Source organism: Desmodus rotundus, chromosome 1, assembly GCF_022682495.2.
Source record: "Desmodus rotundus isolate HL8 chromosome 1, HLdesRot8A.1, whole genome shotgun sequence".
NCBI classification, from domain to species: domain Eukaryota; kingdom Metazoa; phylum Chordata; class Mammalia; order Chiroptera; family Phyllostomidae; genus Desmodus; species Desmodus rotundus.
The window spans coordinates 151,079,878-151,101,610 of NC_071387.1; the positions used below are offsets into that span (position 1 = coordinate 151,079,878).

At 37.2% G+C, this 21,733-nt stretch overlaps 1 protein-coding gene across 6 annotated transcripts in view; it reads left to right on the top strand.

Annotated features, from left to right (window-relative positions):
* KIAA0825 (KIAA0825 ortholog) overlaps nucleotides 1-21,733 on the top strand; it is a 381,528-nt gene that overhangs the window by 33,581 nt on the left and 326,214 nt on the right. For 5 of the 6 annotated variants that reach the window (XM_045197837.2, XM_053911865.1, XM_053911868.1 and 2 more), the window contains exon 2: nucleotides 19,018-19,149. In XM_045197837.2, coding sequence (XP_045053772.2) covers nucleotides 19,019-19,149 — 131 coding nt within the window. In that variant the 5' untranslated portion in view covers nucleotide 19,018. Of the gene's footprint in view, nucleotides 1-2,318; nucleotides 2,472-19,017; nucleotides 19,150-21,733 lie in introns of all 6 variants that reach the window. The other variant, XM_053911862.1, reaches the window with a different exon arrangement.

The window sequence follows — 21,733 nt, forward strand, 5'->3', positions numbered from 1 at the left end:
TTATATAATTAAAAAGTGTACTACAAAGGCAAGATTAAAGAAGTAGGCCACATGATTAAAATAATAGAATTTTAAAACTAAGTTTTAAAAGTATTATTTTTTAATTATTTTTTCTTGATGGCAACTAGAGTTTTAAGGCATCACATTTAAATTTTATTTGATAGCTTAAATGTTAAATCCTGATTTTTCATTACAAGTATATTTTCTTACCATTCACAATTTGTAAAAAATAGTTTGTTGTTAAAAGGGATTTAATGGCTTAAGCCACAATTGTAGATAACCTTTTTCTGTTTAAAGATAATATACAAATTATGTTATTATAGTTATATGTTGCCTACAAATAGTATTATGAACACTGATAAAGTTAATGCCCTCCAGGAGTGTGATTTTCAACTAAAAACATCCTTAGTAGAGGGAGTTATAGCTAGGAAGCTATTTCAAGATGTCAATTAAGGTTAGTTATAGTAGAAAAATATAATTAAATATGAAGAATTATATGTAAAACAAAAACAAGATAAAGAGCCTGGAGTTGTCCTATGCATTATAGATATCCTTCAGTGAAATGATCTGATTTGGTTTGTAAAACAAGAAGTCTATTGCCAGTATGTAGTGTGGACACAAACCTGGTGTTCTGTAATTCAGTTCACTTCAGTTCTGACACTAACTATTTGGGCTTAGTGCAGACTCCACAAGTCAAGGGCTCGGTCCCATGAGACTGCCCCCACTTCAGACATGAGCCACAGGTGGGGTCTCCAAGGGATACCGACTTGTGCTTGACCAACTACAAATTTGGGGATTCCTGTAACCCCCCTCTAGTTTACTAATTCATTGGAATGATTCACAGAACTCAGGAAAGCACTATACTTCTAATTACAGTTTTATTAAAAGTATACACTCAAGAATGGCCAAATTAAAGAGATGCATAGGACAAAGGAAGGGGATGGGGGAAATGAGGGGCAAAAACCAAATGTATGTATTTTTATTATACCACGAGGTGTGAGTCCTGGAGTCCATACAAGAAGCTTTTTTTCTTTTTTTCTTTTTTCAGAAGGAAATAACATGAGTTTGGATATACTGGTAGCAGACAGAGGGAGAACAATGTGAGAGTATTTGGTAACTATTAAGGGCACTAGAGAAAGAAAGGGTCAAAGAATCTGGTGACTATTGAAGACAGGGGTCAGCAAACGTTTTCTATTAGACAGATAGTATCTTAGGATTTGCGGACCATATATAGCCACCGTATAATCTTCTCTTTTGTTTGTTTTTATTTTTACAACTCATTAGGAATGTAAAAACCATTCTTAGCTTACAGGGCATAGAACAGACCAACTGCACCATCGTTTGCTGACACCTGATACTAAGGTACATGGGCAAGGGAGGGGGCAATTAGGTAGGTGGTGACCCCATAATATAGAAAGAAAAGCCAAATTAAGGAAAAGATTTTGAATTAAATTTTGGACATGTTGAGTTTAAGGGACCTTTGAATCAATGAAGTGAAATTATCTAATGAGGGCTTGGAAATATGTGTGGTGGTCTTGGAAGAAGAACTAAGTTTAGAGATACAGACTGAATTTTTATCATCAAGATAATAGATAAAAAGCATGTGTAATACAGTGAATACCAAGAATGCCAGCATGAAATGGATAAGAGAAGGGGAAGAAAGATTAATTCATTTTCCTTCCCAAGTCAGACAAGGGGAAATGAAATTTAGGAAGACTACAAAATGAGAATTAATAGGAAAAGTTGTTTCTGAGGTCCGAGGAGGAGAAAAATCCAATTAATAAAAATACAACAAAATTTTATAAAAATTAAAACTCTTCAGAGAAAACAACAAATCTACTCTGGTGCAATTACATGAGAAGAAGGCAGTGGCTTTGAAGGACAAATGCTTAGGGAAAGTATTTAAAATGAGAAGCAGGTCTAGAAAGATCCCTGTGGTGAATATCAGTGTTTAATGACAGAGATGAGAGAGGAGCCAATCAAGATATGTATTAGTTTAATAAAAACTACTTTGGTTAATTTAAGCAAAAAAAAAAAAAAAAGAAAGAAAGAAAGAAAAAAGAAAAAGTGGTTGTTGGCAGTGCACTTTCTCTTGGAAGGCTGCAGTTAACTTGATCAGCTTACCACCAGTGACTCTTCTTTCCCTGCCTTTGTTCCAAATTTCAAAATTCATTTTGAAAATTTGAAATAGTATGAATCTGATGCTTCAGCTTGGGTCAGATGTTTAACCCTGGAACAATTAGTTATGTCCAGGAAAAGTGGATGGGTCCTCTCGCATAGAAAGGGACCACATTGTATATCTGTATATTTTATTTCAGATTAAAAAGAAGAAATTTTGTGAACTTGCCAGCTACCTAAAGTGGGGACTCTTACCCAGAGCACATGAATAAATGTGTGAAAGACAAGAAGAGAACTGGGAACCCATAATACTTAGGAAGATTGGCAAGAGAGGAGACAACTTCAAGGAAGAAGTAGGTATCAGTTCCAAATAGTGCAGAGATTAAGTATGATAGGGACTGAAAAATATTTTGTCGGTTTCAGTGTAAGAATAGAGGCAGAATCCAGATCGCTCTGGGATGAGAAGTGAATGAGGGGTGAGAATATAAAATTAGGAACTATGGACTGCAATTTTAATGTGGTGGGCTATGAAAGGAAGAGGGAGGCGTCCAATGGAGGGTTTTGTTGGTTTCTAATGAACAAGAAACTTGAACTTATTATAGTCTGCTGAAAGGGATATTGATACTATAGCACATGATAATTGATGGAGCAAAAGCTCCAGAAATCAAAAAAGGGTATTTCAAAGCAGACAGTTATCCATCAAATTAATGTTAAGTTAATAACATTATTAAAATTTAAGAGAACAGTATGACATTAATATGGCTAGCTAATTAATATTAGTAACATTTCAGGAGAAATTCTTAAACCCTTGGACAATACTTTAAGAACCCTAAATCTTTTAGAAGTCCCCATTTATATACAAAGTACATGCTAAATTCAAATTATTCTAATCTAGTTATTAAAGTTCCTTAAAATGTAATTGACATCTCACAACCTATGTTTGTTGTTTTTCCCACTTGATACATAGTACAACTGCTTTTTTTAAAGTGCCCCATCTCGTAAACTTTCTACTAATGCAGGTGTACTATTTTCTTAGTAAAACTAAGATTTTACTACACTTGAAACTTCATTAGTTAATCATTGCTTCCATGATTTGTGATATTTTTTAGACCTAATCTCAAACTATATGATAATTTCATGACTTTAAAATCATGTGAAATGTTTGTATGCAAAGCTATAAAAAATGAAGAAATTAAAATTTGTTTTCACATATCATAGTTTCACTGTTACATTAAAGCAAGAGATGGCTAGGATTGTGTATTGAAGATAATAAATAGTTATTAAAATGAAAATATTTTCTAGAAAGAGAAGTGCATTGAAAACTAAAGAAAGCAATGTCAGATTTGGTGAGTAAAGCATATGACAATTCTGTTTGCTTGTCGAGCTATCATAGCATATACTGACTGATCCTGTCAATTGCTACTTCATACATACACATATATACTGGTACATCACTAATAGAGGAGCTACCATGAAATATTTTGTATTTTATTAAAGGGGATTTTAATAGCTCTAGTATGTTAATATGAGCAGTTATGGGCTCTATATTAATAGTCTAGCCGATATAATAATAATAATAGTAACTTCCACAATTACTTATGGAGAGAATAGCAGTCTGGAGGAAAACTTAATATACAGGTGAGAGTTGAAAAATAAATTGAATAACAAGGTTTTTTTATTTCTAATATAAGACTTTAATGCATAAGATATTCTAAATGACTATCAACAAATTCAGATCCCCATGAGCTGCTTCTCAGTCTTTGAGGGAAGCTAAAACATTAAATTTTTAACTTCTAGTAACTGATGAAAAGAAATAAATTACTGACAACTCCAAAGTTTCACAATGGAAGATCTAGCCTTAAAAAAAATTGGAGGGGAGATTATATAGGTTTCGTAGTGAAGAAAATTGATAATGGTTTTAAGGAATGCTGTCAAATATATAAGCGAGCAAACAAATCAACACGTGTAAGAGGTAAAATATATATTTTTTAAACTACGGGTATATACAGAGAGACATTTTATATTTAGCATTGTGATTAAGGACAGATGTTGAAGTGGCCTGAATCCCAGCTTTGCTACTTCCTTTGTCAATGATTTTGGGCAAATCATGGACCTCTCTATGCTTCAGTTTCCACATCTTCATATAGATATTATTTACCTTTGTGTGGGGAGATTATTTTATTTTGTTGCTCTTTATTATTTACTTGACTTTATTTAATTTTTTATTGAATTCATTGGGGTGACATTGGTTCATAAAACCATACCAGTTTCAAGTGTGCAACTCAGTAACACCTCATCTGCACACTGCATCATGCATCCATCGTCCCAAGCAATGTCTCTTTCTGTCTCCTTTTTCTCCCGCTTTTTCCATCTCCTCCTACGTCCGCCCCCTTTTCCTCTGGCTACCACCACACTGTTATACTGTTGTCTATATGTGATATGCGTGTGTGTGTGTGTGTGTGTGTGTGTTTCGGGGTTAATCCCTTCAGTTTCTCTTAATACAGACTTCCATCCCCCCTCTCCTGTGATAGTTGTCAGTCTGTTCCATGTATCCATGCTTCTGTTTCTGTTTTGTTCATTAGATTCCACATATAAGTGAGATCATATGGTGTTTTGTCTCTCTCTGACTGGCTTATTTCACTTAGCATAATAATCTCTAGGTCCATTCATGGTGTTGCAAAAGGTATGACTTTTTATATATATATATGTTTTATTGATTATGCTATTACAGTTGTCACATTTTCCCCCCTTTATTCCCCTCTGCCCTGCATACCCCCTCCCTCCCACATTCCCCCACCCCTTTAGTTCATGTCCATGGGTCATACAGAAGTTCTTTGGCTTCTACATTTCCTATACTATACTATTCTTAACCTGTTTTCTACCAACCATTTATGCTACTTATTCTCTGTACCTTTTCCCCTTCTCTCCCGCTCCCACTCCCCTGCTAATAACCCTCCATGTGATCTCCATTTCTGTGATTCTTTCCTGTTCTAGTTGTTTGCTTAGTTTTTGTTTTGTTTCAGGTGTGGTTCTTAATACCTGTGAGTTTGTTGTCATTTTACTGTTCATATTTTTGATCTTTTTCTTAGATAAATCCCATCCCTTTAACATTTCATATAATAAGGGTTTTGTGATGACGAACACCTTTAACTTGACCTTGTCCAAGAAGTACTTTATCTGCCCTTTCATTCTAAATGAAATCTTTGCTGTATAGAGTAATCTTGGATGTAGGTCCTTGCCTTTCATGACTTCAAATACTTCTTTCCAGCTCCTTCTTGCCTGCAAGGTCTCTTAAGTTAAGAGAAATCAGCTGACAGGCTTATGGGAACTCCTTTGTAGGTAACTGTCTCCTCTTCTCTTGTTGCTTTTGAGATTTCCTCCTTATCTTTAATCTTGGGTAATATAATTATGATGTGCCTTGGTGTGTTCCTCCTTGAGTCCAACTTCTTTGGGACTCTCTGAGCTTCCAGGACTTCCTGGAATTCTATTTCTTTTGCCAGATTGGGAAAGTTTTCCTTCATTATTTGTTCAGATAAGTTTCCAATTTCTTGCTATTCTTCTTCTCCTTCTGGTACCCCTATGATTCGAATGTTGGGCCGTTTAAAGATGTCCTGGAGGTTCCTAAGCCTCTCCTCATTTTTTTGAATTCTTGTTTCTTCATTCTTTTCTGGTTGAATGTTTCTTCCTTCTGATCCACACCATTGATTTGAGTCCCAGTTTCCTTCCTGTCACTGCTGGTTTCCAGTACATTTTCCTTTATTTCACTTAGCATGGCCTTCATTTTTTCCTATAATTTGGGACCATATTCAACCAATTCTGTGAGCTTCCTGGTTACCAGTATTTTGAACTGTGCATCTGATAGGTTGGCTATCTCTTTGTCACTTAGTTGTATTTATTCTGGAGCTTTGATCTGTTCTTTCATTTGGGCTATTTTTTTTTTTGTCTTGTTGCGCCTGGTACACAGTAAGGGGCAGAGCATTAGGTATTCACCAGGGCAGGGCAACCCACATTGCTGCTCTGTGACACTGTATGTGGGGGAGGGGTCCGAGAGGGAACAATGGCACCTGCTCTGCTCTCTCCTGGTTTTCAGTCACTTCTCCTGCTACCCACAAGCAAACTGGGCCCTTCTGGTGCTGATTCCCAGGTGGGTGGGCTTATTTACATTCTAAGACCCTGTGGGTCTCTCCAGTGAACTCTCCTGTGAGGCTGGGAGTTTATCCTGCTGCCTGCTGCCGCCTCAACCCCCACAGGTGTTTTCAGTCAGTGGTTTAAGGCTTTATTTCCCCGAGCTGGAGCCCTGGGTTGCATGGTCTGTCTCCCTCCCCAGTTATCCCCCCCGGTTTATCTGCACTCGAATGTGTGACCACCCAGTCCGAAATCCACTGCCTTGCTGAGTCCGCCAGCCACCGACTTGCCATGAGCCCTCTCCACCCAGCTGCCCGTCTCTGCCCCTCCTACTGGTCTGGATGAATGTTTCTTCTTTATCTCCTTGGTTGCCGGACTTCCATACAGTTCAATTTTCTGTCAGGTCTGGTTGTTTTTTTTGTTTTTAAATTTTTGTTATCCTTCTTTTGGGTGTGGGAGGAGGCATAGTGTGTCTACCTATGCCTCCATCTTGGCTGGAATTCCTTAGATTTCTTTTTTTCTTTTTACTGCCTGCCATGTCCTATTCCATTGTGTGAATGCCCCACTGCTTTTTAATCCACTCATCTACTGATGGGCACTTGGTCTATTTCCCTATCTTGGCTAATGTAAATAATGCTGCAATGAACCTATGGCTACATATATTCTTTTGAACTGGTGTTTTGGGATTCTTAGTATATATTCCCAGAAGTGAAATTGATGGGTCAAAAGGGAGTTCCATTTTTAATTTTTTGAGGAAATTCCATAATTTTTCCACAGTGGCTGCACTAATCTTTATTCCCACCAACAGTGCACAAGGGTTCCCTTTTTCCTTACATCCTCACAAGCACTAGTTGTTGGTTGATTTATTGATGATAGCCATTCTGAGAGGTATGAAGTGATATCTCATTGTGGTTTTAATTTGCATTTCTCTGATGATTACTGATGTTGAGCATTTTTTCATATGTCTATTGGTCATCTGTATGTCCTCTTTGGAGAAGTGTTTATTCAGGTTCTTTATCCATTTTTTAATTGGATTTTATCTTGGTGTTGAGTTGTGTAAGTTCTTTATGTATTTTGCAAATTAACCCTTTATAAGATATGTTATTGGCCAGTATGTTCTCCCATTCAGTGGGTTCCCTTTTCATTTTGTTGGTGGTTTCTTTCGCTTTACAAAAGGTTTTTAGTTTGCTGTACTCCCATTTTTTATTTTTTTCCTTTGTTTCCCTTGACCAAGTAGATGTATTGGCAAAAAGTATTGCTACAAGAGATGTCTGATATGTTTTCTTCTAGGATTTTTATGGTTTCATGATTTAACATTTAAGTCTTTTGTCTATTTTGAGCTTATTCCCTGTGTATGATGTAAGTTGGTGGTGTAGTTTCATTTTTTTGCATGTCCCTGTCCAATTTTCCCAGTACCATTTATTGAAGGGACTGTCTTGACTCCATTGTATGTTCTGCCTCCTCTGTCGAGTATTAATTGGCCATAGAAATGTGGGTTTATCTATGGGTTCTCTGTTCTGTTCCATTGATCTATATGCCTGTTCTCATGCCTGTACCATGCTGTTTTCATTACAATGGCCTTATAGTATAGTTTGATATCAGGTATTGTGATCCCTCCATCTTTGTTCTTTCTCAAGATTGCTCAGGCTGTTTGGCATCTTTTTGGTTCTATATAAATTTTTGGAATATTTTTTCTAGATCTGTGAAATATGTCATTGGTATTTTAATAAGAATTGTATTGAATCTATAGATTGCTTTGGGTAGTATGGGCATTTTAATGATGTTAATCATTCTAATGCATGAGTACAGTATATGCTTCCACTTATTTGTATCTTCCTTATCTTTAAATTATATCTCAATGAATGAGTTCACTAAATTGTATAAAATTTTCTAGATTTAGTAAAAATTAAACTTGGAATTATATAATATTGTGAATGATACAAGACGATTAATTTGTAATTAGATATGAATGGGAAAGTAAAAATGAACCAGGCCAGAAAAGGCTGGTTCAGTTTAAGAATGATGACATGATGAAAGTTAATTTTTACCTTGCAACTCAAGCCAAACCAACAATACAAAGAATATATAAGGATACATGATGCTTGTGAAGATATATGATTCTCTGATGTTGCCCCTTTCCTTCTGGAGGCTCATGTCCAAAGTCAGTAGGTCTCAGAAATCTTTTGTTGAGGAAGAGTGTGCCAAGTCAGAGTAGCTCAGAAACATGGGCTAGTTGCTTCTTAGAATATTTTAGGGAGCTGAGGTTTTCAGGGTGAAACATCAGTGCAAGGCATCTATCTATTACTATAAAAGAGTGTCTGGATTCCTCACATGTCTTTTTTTAATATTATTTCTTGCTAAGCTATAGGTATCATTTTAGCTTTCTACGTGATAGTCCTGGAGAAGGAAAAAGAGAAGAGTTAAAAAATGGATCAGAGACTCCAAAATACAGGAAAAATGATGGTATTGACAAACAAAATAGTCCATTGGAAGAGTTAATTTGGGGGGTTTAGGAATATGTACTTCTCTTATAATTTCTTACAGAATGCAACAAATTTATAGCTGGAAGAAACCTCAGAGCCTATAAATCCACTCACTTCATTTTATAAATGAGGAACATGAGTTCCATCCTCTGAGTGACTTACCCCAGTCCACACAGACATAGCAAAACCAGGATCATGACTCAAATCTATTGACTCTTTGTTCAATAATGTTTTGAGTTAAATGTGTTTTACCATTCTGCATCATTTTGAAACTTGTTGAGTTATAGGTAGAATGTGTAGTTATTTTCAATTAATCGGAACACTCCACCCCCTTACCATGCTCTTTAACAGTGTTTATTTTAGGTTAGGCAATGATATTGAATAGAAAGGCCTTAGTTGAGTCAGAGCTGGTGGCAACATTAAATCCACAGTCCGTGCACAGAAGGTATATGACACCCTCCCTGGGCTTTTTTGCAGAGGAAATATCACATGGTCCTGTTGCTTCCCTGTACTAACTCAGTTGCAATGTGGATTTCTTCCCAATGGTTAGTTTTTCAATCTTCTTTCCAGTCCTTTCTAAGCATGTATTAGTTGGCTACAAGAAAAATGGCACTCTGGGTTTTCATTATTGAAGAACCAAAAAAAAAGATAAAATAAGGACTCTAACCATTACATGTGTTTAAATTAGAAAAAAGAAAAGAAAATACCGTACAATAGAAAAATATCATTTTAAAATACGTTAAAGGACAAGTGAGATTTCAGATTTTTTTTGGGGGGGGGGCTTTCTTTTGGTCACATAAAGTATGAAATTTTTTATTGCTTTATTGTAATGTTTTTTGGCAGTGCTTATAATATGTTCGTATTTTATTATAGTCACTGTTCTTAGGAATTTATAACTCAACTGTTACAATTTGCCTACGGCCGAAACATGATCTACAGATATTTGACTTAGATATAATTCTTCAAACATAACTCATTTTTAAAGGCAGTAATTAATATTTGATTGAATGTTTATATGTGTTTGAAATATTAAGCACTGTGTTTTTAATCATATACAAAAAATAATCAGACATTACAGGAGAATGAACATTTAAAAACAATATCGTGAATGGCAATTTCAAAAATAAAGTTATTGTACTTGAAAGAGCTATAGCTCCCACTTTTGACTGATCATGGATTAGGATAAGAGACCTCATTCATTATGTCATATTATTGTTGTCTCCCTGATGACAGTTTAATAACTTGGAAATATAGGAACATAAAGAGGTTATAAAAGCTGTATATTGGGCCACAACTTCACCACCTCTTCTTCCCCTCCCCCCTAAATTTTATAGTTATACCTTTCTTTTTTAAAAAATTATTTTATTTATTTTTAGAGAGAAGGGAAGGGAGGGAGAAAAAGAGAGAGAGAAACATCAATGTGTGGTTGCCTCTCACGTGGCCCCCCCACTGGGGACCTTGTCCACAGCCCAGGCATGTGCCCCAACTGGGAATCAAACCAATGGCCCTTTGGTTCACAGGCCCACGCTCAATCCACTGAGCCACACCAGCCAGGGCTGTTCTACCTTTCTGAAATAATCCGGGAGTATTTGCCAAATTATATTGGTCCCTCAATAATTTACTTTTCTGTTGTTGAGGTGATAGTTATGTTTTGAAAATAGCAGGTTATCTTTTTACTGGCTCCCTTTTTCTTTTCACTGTCACTGCTCCTTGTCGGGAGAGACTGTCCAGTCTCTGTGCTCCTTCACGATGCCCAGCAATGGAAGACATACTGTGGGGCCGTGAAGTGCATGTAAGGAAATAGGAGATTTGTGCCTATACTCATGCCCACAGTCTTGCAGGGATCACCGCCAATCTAAAGAGAAAACTTCTGAATCCAAGCATTGCTTACCACAGTCTACTCTCCATTACTTATCTCTTATTTCATCCTGTACATCAGTATTTACTTATGTTAATTGTCTTATCCTATTAGTAATATTTTACCAATCATATTTTTTTCTATCACACAGCATATTAAAGTTGCTGCCTCTTTACCTAAAAGTTGACTCTTGTTTCTCTTATCATTCATCACCTTGGAACTGTATAAGTATGGAAGCATCACAGATTTATACCAGTCACATGAAAACTCTGACCCATCATCATTCTGGTACCCTATCATTGCTATCAAAAGACATTCCTTTAATGCATTCTCTGTGTTTATTGACTACCTTTTCTACAATGGTCAGATAGAGAAAAATCACACAACCATGTAGATAGAGAATCCTTCAAAATCATGATTACCAGCCTATATGAATGCTCTGCATGCTGCAGTTTACTATTGTTTTACTCCAGAACTGATTTCAATGAAAAATGTAACACACACATTCATTATCATAATAATACAAAATTTTTTCTTTTAACAGCATTTGCAAGCACAAATAATACGAAAGTTTGGTGAAATGGTAATAGTCAAGAGATATTTAGGAATTATGTAATTTTTTAAATTAGATTTTGAAAGAAATGATAAACACCATTTGGCAAGAGAGAATTGTTAAGGATTGAAGATGTTTCAAGTAAAGAGAGATAGAAAATTTAAAATAAAAAAATTATAGCCCCCTGAGAGCAGGGGTAATTATTTTAAAATATTTTTACCAATTATATATGAGATGATAAGTACTTATTGCAAAAACAGGAAAATGTTAAGTATAAAAAAGTCAGTAAAAATCAGCCATTGTCTGAATATCCAGGGATAACCATTTTGACATTTGGTTAATATAATTTCTAGAAAAATGTTTTATATGCAGTAAGTGATTTCTCAAGATACGAGTACCCTCAAGAACCAAATAGATCTGGGTGCGATCTGTGCCCCTGACACTAAGTAGCTGTGTCACCTGGACATGTTAGTCCATCTTTTGGGGCCCAAGTTTTCTCCTCTATAAATTAGGATATGAACTATTCATAGAGTTATTCTGAGAATTAAGGAAGATGATGTATATAAAATACCTTGTACAGAGTAGATACACAACAAATCATATTGCTGTTTTGCTATTACATTTAAGATTGCTTGTATACATAATTTCTTAAGTTTTGAATGTGTTATATAAATTAATGAGGCTTTATAGTATTGACAAATTGGTACAATTCTGAAACAGTATTGATACTGTAACTTGTTTTATAACAGCGGTTTGCTATGAACAGAATATTTACAAAGTTGGAGTTCTGTACAAGAACCCTCAGTCATCAAATGCTTTTATTACAAAAGTGAAATTTTGTTTTTTGCAACAATTTTTGAATAATTCATCATCTGAGGAGTTAGACTACCCAAAATTATTTAAATGTATGCAAATACAAAAACTAAATTTATTATTAGTAATGATGGGCATTGGATTTGGAAATGATTGTTCTGATAATAGCTGTAGCTAGTTGAGCTACTAGGGAGATATGAAGATATCAAACTTATTGATTATATGGAAATATTGAGGTTTTGTTGTCCTAAAGAAGTATAACTTCTGATGGACATGAGGTTTCCTACCATTTACCTTACGGTTTTTTTGTTTTGTTTTGTTTTAGCCTTGATTTCAATTTAATATTTATTATGGCAAATTATAAATAAATATTTGTTTTTAAGTGAGAAATTACAGCTTTTACAGCAAAATACTTTGAATGAGAAATATCCAAATGTATTAGGATTTAGCTATTTTATTTTATTTTATTAAGTATATTTTTTTGATTATGCTTAGAGTTCTCCCAATTCTTTCTCCTCTTAACCCCCTGCTCTTAGTTCTTTTCCATGGGTCGTACATACAGATTCTTTGGCTTCTCCATTTCCTGTACTCTTCTTAACCTCCCTCTGTCTGTTTTGTACCTACCATTTATGCTTCCTATTCCCTGTACCTTTTCCCCCATTCCCCCTCCCTACTGAATACCCTCCGCGTGATCTCCATTTCTGTGATTCTGTTCCTGTTCTAGTAGTTTGCTTAGTTTTTGTTTTTGCTTTTGTTTTTTAGGTTCAGTTGTGAGTTTGTTGTCATTTTACTGTTCATAGTTTTTATCTTCTTTTTCTTAGATAGTCCCTTTAACATTTCATATAATAAGGGCTTGGTGATGATGAACTCCTTTAACTTGACCTTATCTGAGAAGCACTTTATCTGCCCTTCCATTCTAAATGATAGCTCTGCTGGATAGAGTCATCTTGGATGTAGGTCCTTGCCTTTCATGACTTTGAATACTTCTTTCCAGCCCCTTCTTACCTGTAAGGTTTCTTTTGAGAAATCAGCTGATAGTCTTTTGAGAACTCCTAGGTAACTGTGCCTTTCTTTTGCTGCTTTTAAGATTCTCTCTTTATCTTTAATCTTGGGTAGTGCAATTATGATGTGTCTTGGTTTGTTCCTCTTTGGGTCTAACTTGTTTGGGACTCTCTGAGCTTTCTGGACTTTCATGTCTATTTCCTTTGCCAGATTGGGGAAGTTTTCCTTCATTATTTGTTCAAATGAGTTTTTAATTTCTTTCTCTTCCTCTTCTCCTTCTGGCACCCCTATGATTCGGATGTTGGAATGTTTAAAGTTGTCCTGGAGGTTCCTAAGCCTCTCACTTTTTTTGAATTCTTGTTTCTTCATTCTTTTCTGATTGAATGTTTATTTCTTCCTTCTGCTCCAAATTGTTGGTCTGAGTCCTGGTTTCCTTCCCTTCACTGTTGGTTCCCTGTATATTTTTCTTTATCTCATTTTGTACAGTCTTCACTTCTTCCTTTATTTTGAGTCCATACTCAATCATTTCTGTGAGCATCTTGATTACCAGTGTTTTGAACTCTGTACCTGATAGGTGGTCTATCTATTTGTTGTTTAGTTCTTTTTCTGGAGTTTTCATCTGTTATTTCATTTGGGCCATTTTTCTTCGTCTTGGAGCACCTGTTACATTGTCAGGGGAGAGCCTTAGGTATTCGCCAGGGTGGGGCAACTCACTTTGATGTGTTGTGGTGCTTTACGTGTGGGAGGGGTCAAAGAGGAAACAATCCCGCTTGCTCGGTTCTCAGCCTGCTTTCAGTCACTTCTCCCACTACCTACAAGTGGACTGTGTCCTTCTGCTGCTGTATCCCAGGTAAGTGGTTTTGTGTTTGTTCTATGACCCTGTGGGTCCCTCCAATGGACTCTCCTGTAAGACTGGGAGTTTCTCCCACCACTGAAATCCCCATAGATTTTTACAACCAGAGCTCTTGAGGCTTTATTTCCCCACACTAGAACCCTGGGTTGTATGGTCTATCTCGCTTCCCAGTTGTTTCTCCTGGTTTATCTGCACATGAGTGTGCCTTGCCTGCCTGGTCCAGTCTGCTGGCTGCCACCTTGCTGTGCATCCTCTCAGCCCTGGCTTCCCATCTCCACCCCTCCTACCAGTCTGGATGAATGTTTCTTCTTTAACTCCTTGGTTGTCAGACTTCCATACAGTTTGATTTATGGCTGTTGTGGGGTTGTTTTTTTGTTTTTAAATTTGTTGTTATCCTTCTTTTGGTTGTGCAAGGAAGCAAAGGATATCTATTTACGACTCCATCTTGGCTGGAATACTGATTTAGCTATTTTAAAATGTTATCTCTATGCTGTGGGGGAGGCCAAAACTTTCTTCTACCCTCGAGGTTCTTTCTGCTGGTCTAATAATTAAATCTACATAGGACAGATTAACAAGAGAGAATAACCAAATTTAATGCATATGCATGCATGGGAACCCCACATACATGTGATTCGAAGACAGAAAGGGAAAATAAGATATATATGACATTCTGAGCTAAGGATCACCCTGGGGCTTCGGAGGGGAGGAAGGGCATTGCAGGATGATAAGAAGAACAGATCTTGAGTATTAGTAGTTTGTCCTGTCATATAGATAGGTCAAACCAGATTATCTCTGATTATCTCGTATGGGCAAGGTCCTAATTCAAATATTTCTAGCTAGTTGGGTGAGAGTCAAGGGCCAGAAATTTCTCTTCAGATGGCAGGGTATTTGATGTGTTAATGTAAGAAATGTCCAAACCTGTAAGAACTTTCATATAAGAGTTTATTTGACCTAAAGTGACAATTGCCAGGAAGCAAAACCTCAACAGATTGGGAAAATGCTCCAGAAAATGGCAGTTTTGCACCTTATTTTATGCATTACAGTCAAAAGAGGATGCATAAGTGGGTTACCTGAATTCCATTGGTGATTGATTAGGTAGGCAGGAAAAAGCAAAGCAGGGAAACCTCTGGGATTGGATAAAAAATAAAATGATAGACACATACTTGTTTGCACAGGTAGGTACAGGATAGTTAACAGTCAACAATTAACATGATAATGACAATAATGAGAAGATTTGTAGTCTCCCTCTGGTGCGGTGCCTGTGCTTTGAGGGGTCCAGAAAAAGGAAATTTTACATTCCAAAGGTATGTTATCAGGAGATGCAAAAAGACAATAGACAGGCTCATTTAAAGTAAAGATTGACTTTTGTCCTAGAAGATTCCAGCCTAGGACAATGACTACCTGCCATAACTCACTTTTAGTTGGAAGGGTTTTAACTTCAGACCATCCTGTCGTTACTTTAGGTCTCTGAGTTTGTAAGGCCATCATGCAGGCCTCCCCTGAGCTTGTCAGGTTTGATGTGTGGCCCCTTTCATTGAAAGTTGCCTTTAGCTGAGAATAATCCACAAACCAATGAGGCACATCTTGGGTGACTCTTTAAACCACCACAGTCCTTATTCTGTATTTGGAACTAATTGAGTTTACAAATGACAAATCTTGTGATACTGTAGGCATTTGCATTAAAACATTTTAATTGGGTGTTTTTCTTTTAAAATAGTATGTTTGAAGTAAAGTAAAAGCTTTATCCTCAGACTAATTCTTCATTTTAGATAGGACTTAGAAATCTTCAGCTTTGCTTTCTCCTACCTCCCTAATCTATCACCACTGGATACCATGTAACCTACTGTTGGGAACCACCCCACCTGGTTTCATAGACTGTAACCCCCCATGGCTAAGGCTGAGTGAGAGACCTTGAGACCCTAAGCCACTAAGGAGACAAAGCTTATCTCCCTGGCAGGAGTGCTGACTCTGCCTACTTTACTTCACCCTTTCTGGCCCCCAATGCATGACCAGTTAGCCAGTGACGGATAAGATTTCCCAAGAGAGGGACAACCTAAGACAGGCATGGTCACAAGGGGGCCCTCAGGGAAGGACTCTAGGGGGGCTGTGGAGAAAGGGGGTGATGGACACTCACCCCTCAGCTTTGACATAGCCTGAGTCCTCATTCTGTCTGCAAGAAGTCTCCTAATCTCTTAGCTGCCTTACTTCCCCTGTTTGACCTAAGCCTGAAACAATGCTGGAGATGGGTGCAGCCCTGTGCTGGAAAGGGTGGGTTCCCTGGGGCAATGAGGCCTAACAAAGAATTCATAAAATCCTATGAAACCTGCTTTGCTAATACCCCCAATTTAAATGATAAGGGTCCAAGCATGACATAAGTTTGTTTCCCCAAAGTTTTATGGTCCTTTAGCTATCTGACCCTGACTCAAAATAAGCCCTCAGAGTTCTTTGAATGTTATCTATTTGATTATTAGTGCCTGACAATGATTGATGAGCTTTCCTTAGAAAACCCTGTATTCCTATGCAAATTAAGCCAAGAAAAGACTGTCAAGGCAAAGGTCGGGGCTCTCCACCCTTGAGATAGTGGCCATGCCGTCCCTCTTCCTCCACAGGACTCAGTAGTCCGTGTGAATTTGTCTAGTCTCAGCCACAACGCTGCGGACACTGCTTGCCCGTGTCCACGTCAACCCACTTAGCATCTTCTATTTGATTGTAATGTACAAAATAAGGTGCAAAGCTGCCATTTTTCCAGACCATTTCTTAATCTGTTGAGGTTTTGCTTCTTGTCTACTACTGTCACTTTAGCTCAAATAACTCACAAAAATTCTTACAGGTTTCGATGTTTCTTACACTGATATTTTATTATAGTGTAATAAATTAGCTGAAATTATTAATAAATAATTAAAGATGATGAATTTCATTAGTATTATAACAAAACTTTTTAGACAGTTTTTCAAGTAGTATTGTGATTTATCCAAACTAAAACCCCATTTACATAAACTTTTCTTTGTTAATATTTATGTCATATGTATTTGTTATCATTTAATATTTAAATTTATCATTCATTTATACCATCAGTCATCAAAATATTTTATAAGCACTATTTTATGTCCAAAATTAACGTATCCCTAGATAAAATAGTTCATATGTAACAGGGTAGAGAGTATGGGTCCCCTGAAAATAGAGGAAACCCCCAGTGTGGCGAAAGTCAGGAGGGGGGCAGGGAAACAGCGGAAAGTACAATGTTTAAGGCATATTGCATAACAAAGGCAGATTAACAGCCCTGCCATCCTGAAGGGAAGAAGGCTGCTGCCTGGGGCAAAATTGTGTACTTGATTGTGAGAACAAGCTCCAGCGGAGTGACTCCTGATATGGGGGGGTCAGAGATGGGGAGCTCATACAGAGCCTGCTTGAGCTGTGGGGATGGTGTGCACCCAGTTGCCCATGTATCGCAGGGAACTCTTGCCCTGACTAAAGATGGCAGCCGAAAGAGAGTCAGAGACACTGGGGAGCTGACAAAAATGGCAGACACTGAGGCACCATAGGAAGAGCCAGATGTTTGGTCACAGAGGAAGGTCTGAGCCAAGCATTTAGAGTGGGCCAAGTAACAGGAGGTCTGAAGGGAAGTCTGCCAGGAAGGAGGTTGGGAAGTCTGCCTGGAGGTCTAGAGGTTGGGAGACGAAGGCAACAGACCTGTTGGAGCTGCAGACCCCTGCCTGGCTGAGCATACAGACACATGGGAGATGCTTGGAGCTGCACTGTGACCAGGAAACCAGGACTTAAGGAGAAGTCACTCTCTTGGTATGGAATCTCTTGGTATGGGACTTCAGAACTTGATGCAAGCTCTTTCCCTCTGTGTTTTTGACATTTGGATGTTCTGGGCTTCTGGCCCTGTTCCCCACATGGCTGAGAGCACTCATGGAACCTGGAGATGTGGGGCCCATCAGGGGCTTGGACCCAACAGGAAATGGGGGGCCCACTCCTGGATGCAGGATCCCACACTGGGTTCATGTGCCTCCCTGGGGTCCACCCTCTGGGACAGGGTAATACAGCACATGGTTTCCTGAACTGCTACATAGAGACTGAGAACAGTGCACCACAGACCCTGAAGGAGAGAGCTGCTGCGAGAGGATGGCGACCCTGAAAACCTCAAGTGCACATTTCAGAGATGATGGAGGTCCATTTGCGTGACCAGCTTAATGACAGATAAGGAAATGGGGGATATCTGGCCATCATTTTGGCTTGTGGCCTTTTGGGGAGCAAGGAAACTTCTGGATCCTGTGGGAGAGAGGGCTCTGAGCAGGAGTGCTCTCAGCAACCCACAAGGTTGGAACCCTGTTAATAAAAGCCTGTTTCCTTCAACACAAATCATTGAGTCATGAGACTCAAAGGTGCCAAGTGGCCGAGCCCCAGTTTGCACGGTTACACACACTTTGTACCAACTCTGTCATTCTTAGTCTATCCCATTGCCCTGATCTACTTGCTCATATAGCACTACTCTCCATGTGCTCTTATAAAAATATATCTGTTTATGTGTTTTTAGACTTCACTTTCTCCACTAGAATAAAAACTGCATAAAGGCAGGGACTTTGAATTGTTGCAGCTATATCCCCAGCTTGTACAGCAGTGCTTCTTACTTATCAACCATTTAATAAATATATATGGAATGAATGGGCGAATAATCCTTTGATAGTGAGAAAGTACATATCTTTAAGGAGTAGCATATTTAAATTTTATTTATCAATACGTATGCTAGAGAGAATTTTCTGCCATTTTCATATATAAACAGGGCCTGGAGATGAGACTTGAACAATTCTGAGGTTACAATTTCTAGATCAGTTTTGTTGGTAAGAGTGGAAGGAAGGTGTTAAAGTCTCTCTGCAACCACTTTTGTTCACAGTGGTCTGTGAGGTTTTGTGATTTCCTTTGCAGCTCTTGGTACAGTGAGAAGCAGCATGATGTTTATTAGTAGTCTCTGAGGGGTGCTGTTTTGTTCAGCTTTCAAACTATAGGAAAGTGTGAAAATTAGGTCACACCTCATGAAATTTAAATAACAAAACACTTTACCTAGCTTAATAATACCCTAGTTCTTTTACTGCTATATTTCATTTTGCCTAAAATGGGAATGATTGGTTTTGATTTACTGTCACAATTTGAGATAGGTTTTTTTCTTTATTTTGGTATAACTAACATGCTTTTTATTCTTGTTCCTCAGAATGGATTGGGGAGATGAATATTCCCATAATTCTTTTGACCTACATTGTTTGTTACATTCATTTCCTGGAGACGTGGAGTTTAAGCAGATCTTCAGTGACATTGATGAAAAGATAGAACAAAATGCTGCAAGGTAAATATTGCTAATTATTTAAAACAAGTTGGTTTCATGTTCAATTTACATGAATTTTACCTACTGTTGCTACTTTTAGATGACTTTAGGTTTTCATTGTTATTAACTTTGCTGAAAAAAATTGATGAGACCTTCCCACCTAAATTTTAACGTGATTTTCCTTATCTGATTAATACTTTAAATAAAACTTAAAAAAAAAGACACTGCCTTCAAATAGGTAAATTAAAGTTTATTGAATTTCTATTAACGATTTCTTAGATTTTGCCAATATTGTTGGCCTAGATTTTCATTAATATGTTTAGAATTAAACATTCTTATTTGATGACTAATGCACAAAATTTTTTAATTTGAAATTAAAGTATTGAAGTAAAATAATGGTATAAAACCATGAATTGTTTTAGTTGCTGAAAAAAGAACATTAAAAATAAATTATTTGTATGTGTTGGGGGAAAAGCCCTATAAGTGTAAATTCCAGATTGGTTCCAAAGAACTGGCATGTAGCCCTCCTTATTCAAATTCATAAGAGCTTTAATAAGAGAACCTTACATACATGGGCAAAGCAGCTGATGTTCTTAGTGGTGGCCAGGAAAAATCCTCCTCCTCCCAGGACTGGGTCCCTTTTTGTAAGGGGCTAATAGTAAAACCATATAGTCATGTAAACCACCAGAAAGAACTATGCATTCCTAAGATAACATTAGGCAGTTATCAAACTTTATATATTCATTAAACTCCTTCCTAGGAGCATGGCATTGCTTTGGGTGGCATTCCTGTTTTCTGGGTACTCAGCCAAGGCTGAGGCTACAGAGAGTAAGGATTCAAACATTTCCCAGATGCCTTTGCTGCTGGAACCATACTGCATCTAAAGTGAGTTCCCCTGCAGTACTCAATATCTGTCATTTTATGCCTCCTTCTCATTTACTTGGGGGGATAAAGATTCCACAGAGAATTATGTCATATTAGCCTTCCTTACCTATTCCAAAAGTGGTAAGCGCTGAGGGAGGCTGGGGCAGCTAAGTAGTTTCCCACTGATACATGTTCTTTGATAGAAAGTACTTTGTCTTCATATGTATTTCTGAGCCCTTGAGTCAAGTCAGTTCAATTATTTAAATCCTTTTGGTCAAAACTTCTAATAATTAACTTCATGTGGGTTACAAATATGCAAGCCACAGTAAAAATTTCTATTTTACAATAACAGTATTTCCTTTTCTAAAATTTAACATATATTGAATTGTCAAAGAACTGAACCAAGCAAGTGAAATGTTCCTATGATTTTTCTCAAATTTTATGAGAATACAGTTAATTTTTATCATTATGAATATAGTTAACAGATTCAAAAGATAGCACATTGTTGGGGTATTACAGTGGAGATAAAATGTTCTCCCATTCCAGAAATCCTCTCCAGAAAGTCAGAAGAGAAAGAAAACACTTTTATTATTCAATAAACATTAAACCAGAATGCAATGCCCACAATAGGCATTTTGCTAAGAGATTTCAAAGACAGAAAGGAATCTCACCCCTTCATATAGTTTAGTAGCTACAACCCCTTGCATATATGTTTCCGTGGTAACTAGCCCTCAAACATAGGACTTGACAGCACATTTTTTCACACATAGTTTATGCTAACTTTATCATGGTTAAAAAATACCTGTGTTTGCTATTTGGCTTTATCATGACGAGAAACAAACTTCACATATCTTTATTGTGAGTAGTTTTGTAAACTAGAACAACACAGCCACTGAAGTTGGGCTCTTACACTTTCACAGAAACTGGGAGATAGGGGAGCAATCTCCCTTGGTTTTTGCATTTGGAAAAGATGGCTGCCAGGTTCTTGAGAAAGACAGTTCTGGCTAGGAAAGTTGATGAAAGGCCTATCTAGTCTTCCAAGGGATACATGTCAAAGAGATGAAAAAGTGCTTACAATTACAAATTTTTAAGGTAAATGCCTTGCCTGAAGTGATATATTAGAAAAAAGATTGCAACAGTGTCTGAGATTTTACTGCCAATGTTTTCTTCTAGGATTTTTATGGTTTTGGGTCTAATATTTAAGTCTTTAATCCATTTTTAATTTATTCTTGTGCGTGGCATAAGAAAGGGGTCTAGTTTCATTTTTATGCCTTATCTGTTCAATCTTCCCAACACCATTTATTGAATAAACTATCTTTAGCTCATTGTATGTGCTCGCTTCCTTTGTCGAATATTAATTAACTGTAAAGATGTAGGTTTGTTTCTGGGCTCTCTATTCTGTTCCATTGATCTGTGTGCCTGTTTTTATGCCAGTACCATGCAGTTTTGATTATTATGGTCTTATAGTATTATTTGATATTAGGTGGTATGATTCCTCCAAATTTGTTCTTTTTTCTCAAGATCACTGTTGCTATGTGGGGCCTTTTGTGGTTCCATATAAATTTTTTAAATATTAGTTCCAGTTCCGTGAAATACTTTATTGGTGTCTTGATAGGAATTGCACTGAAACTATAGATAGCTTTGGGAACTATGGACATTTTAATGATGTTAATTCTTCCTATCCATGAACACTGTATGTGCTTCCACTTATTTGTATCTTCCTCATTTTCTTTCTTCAGTG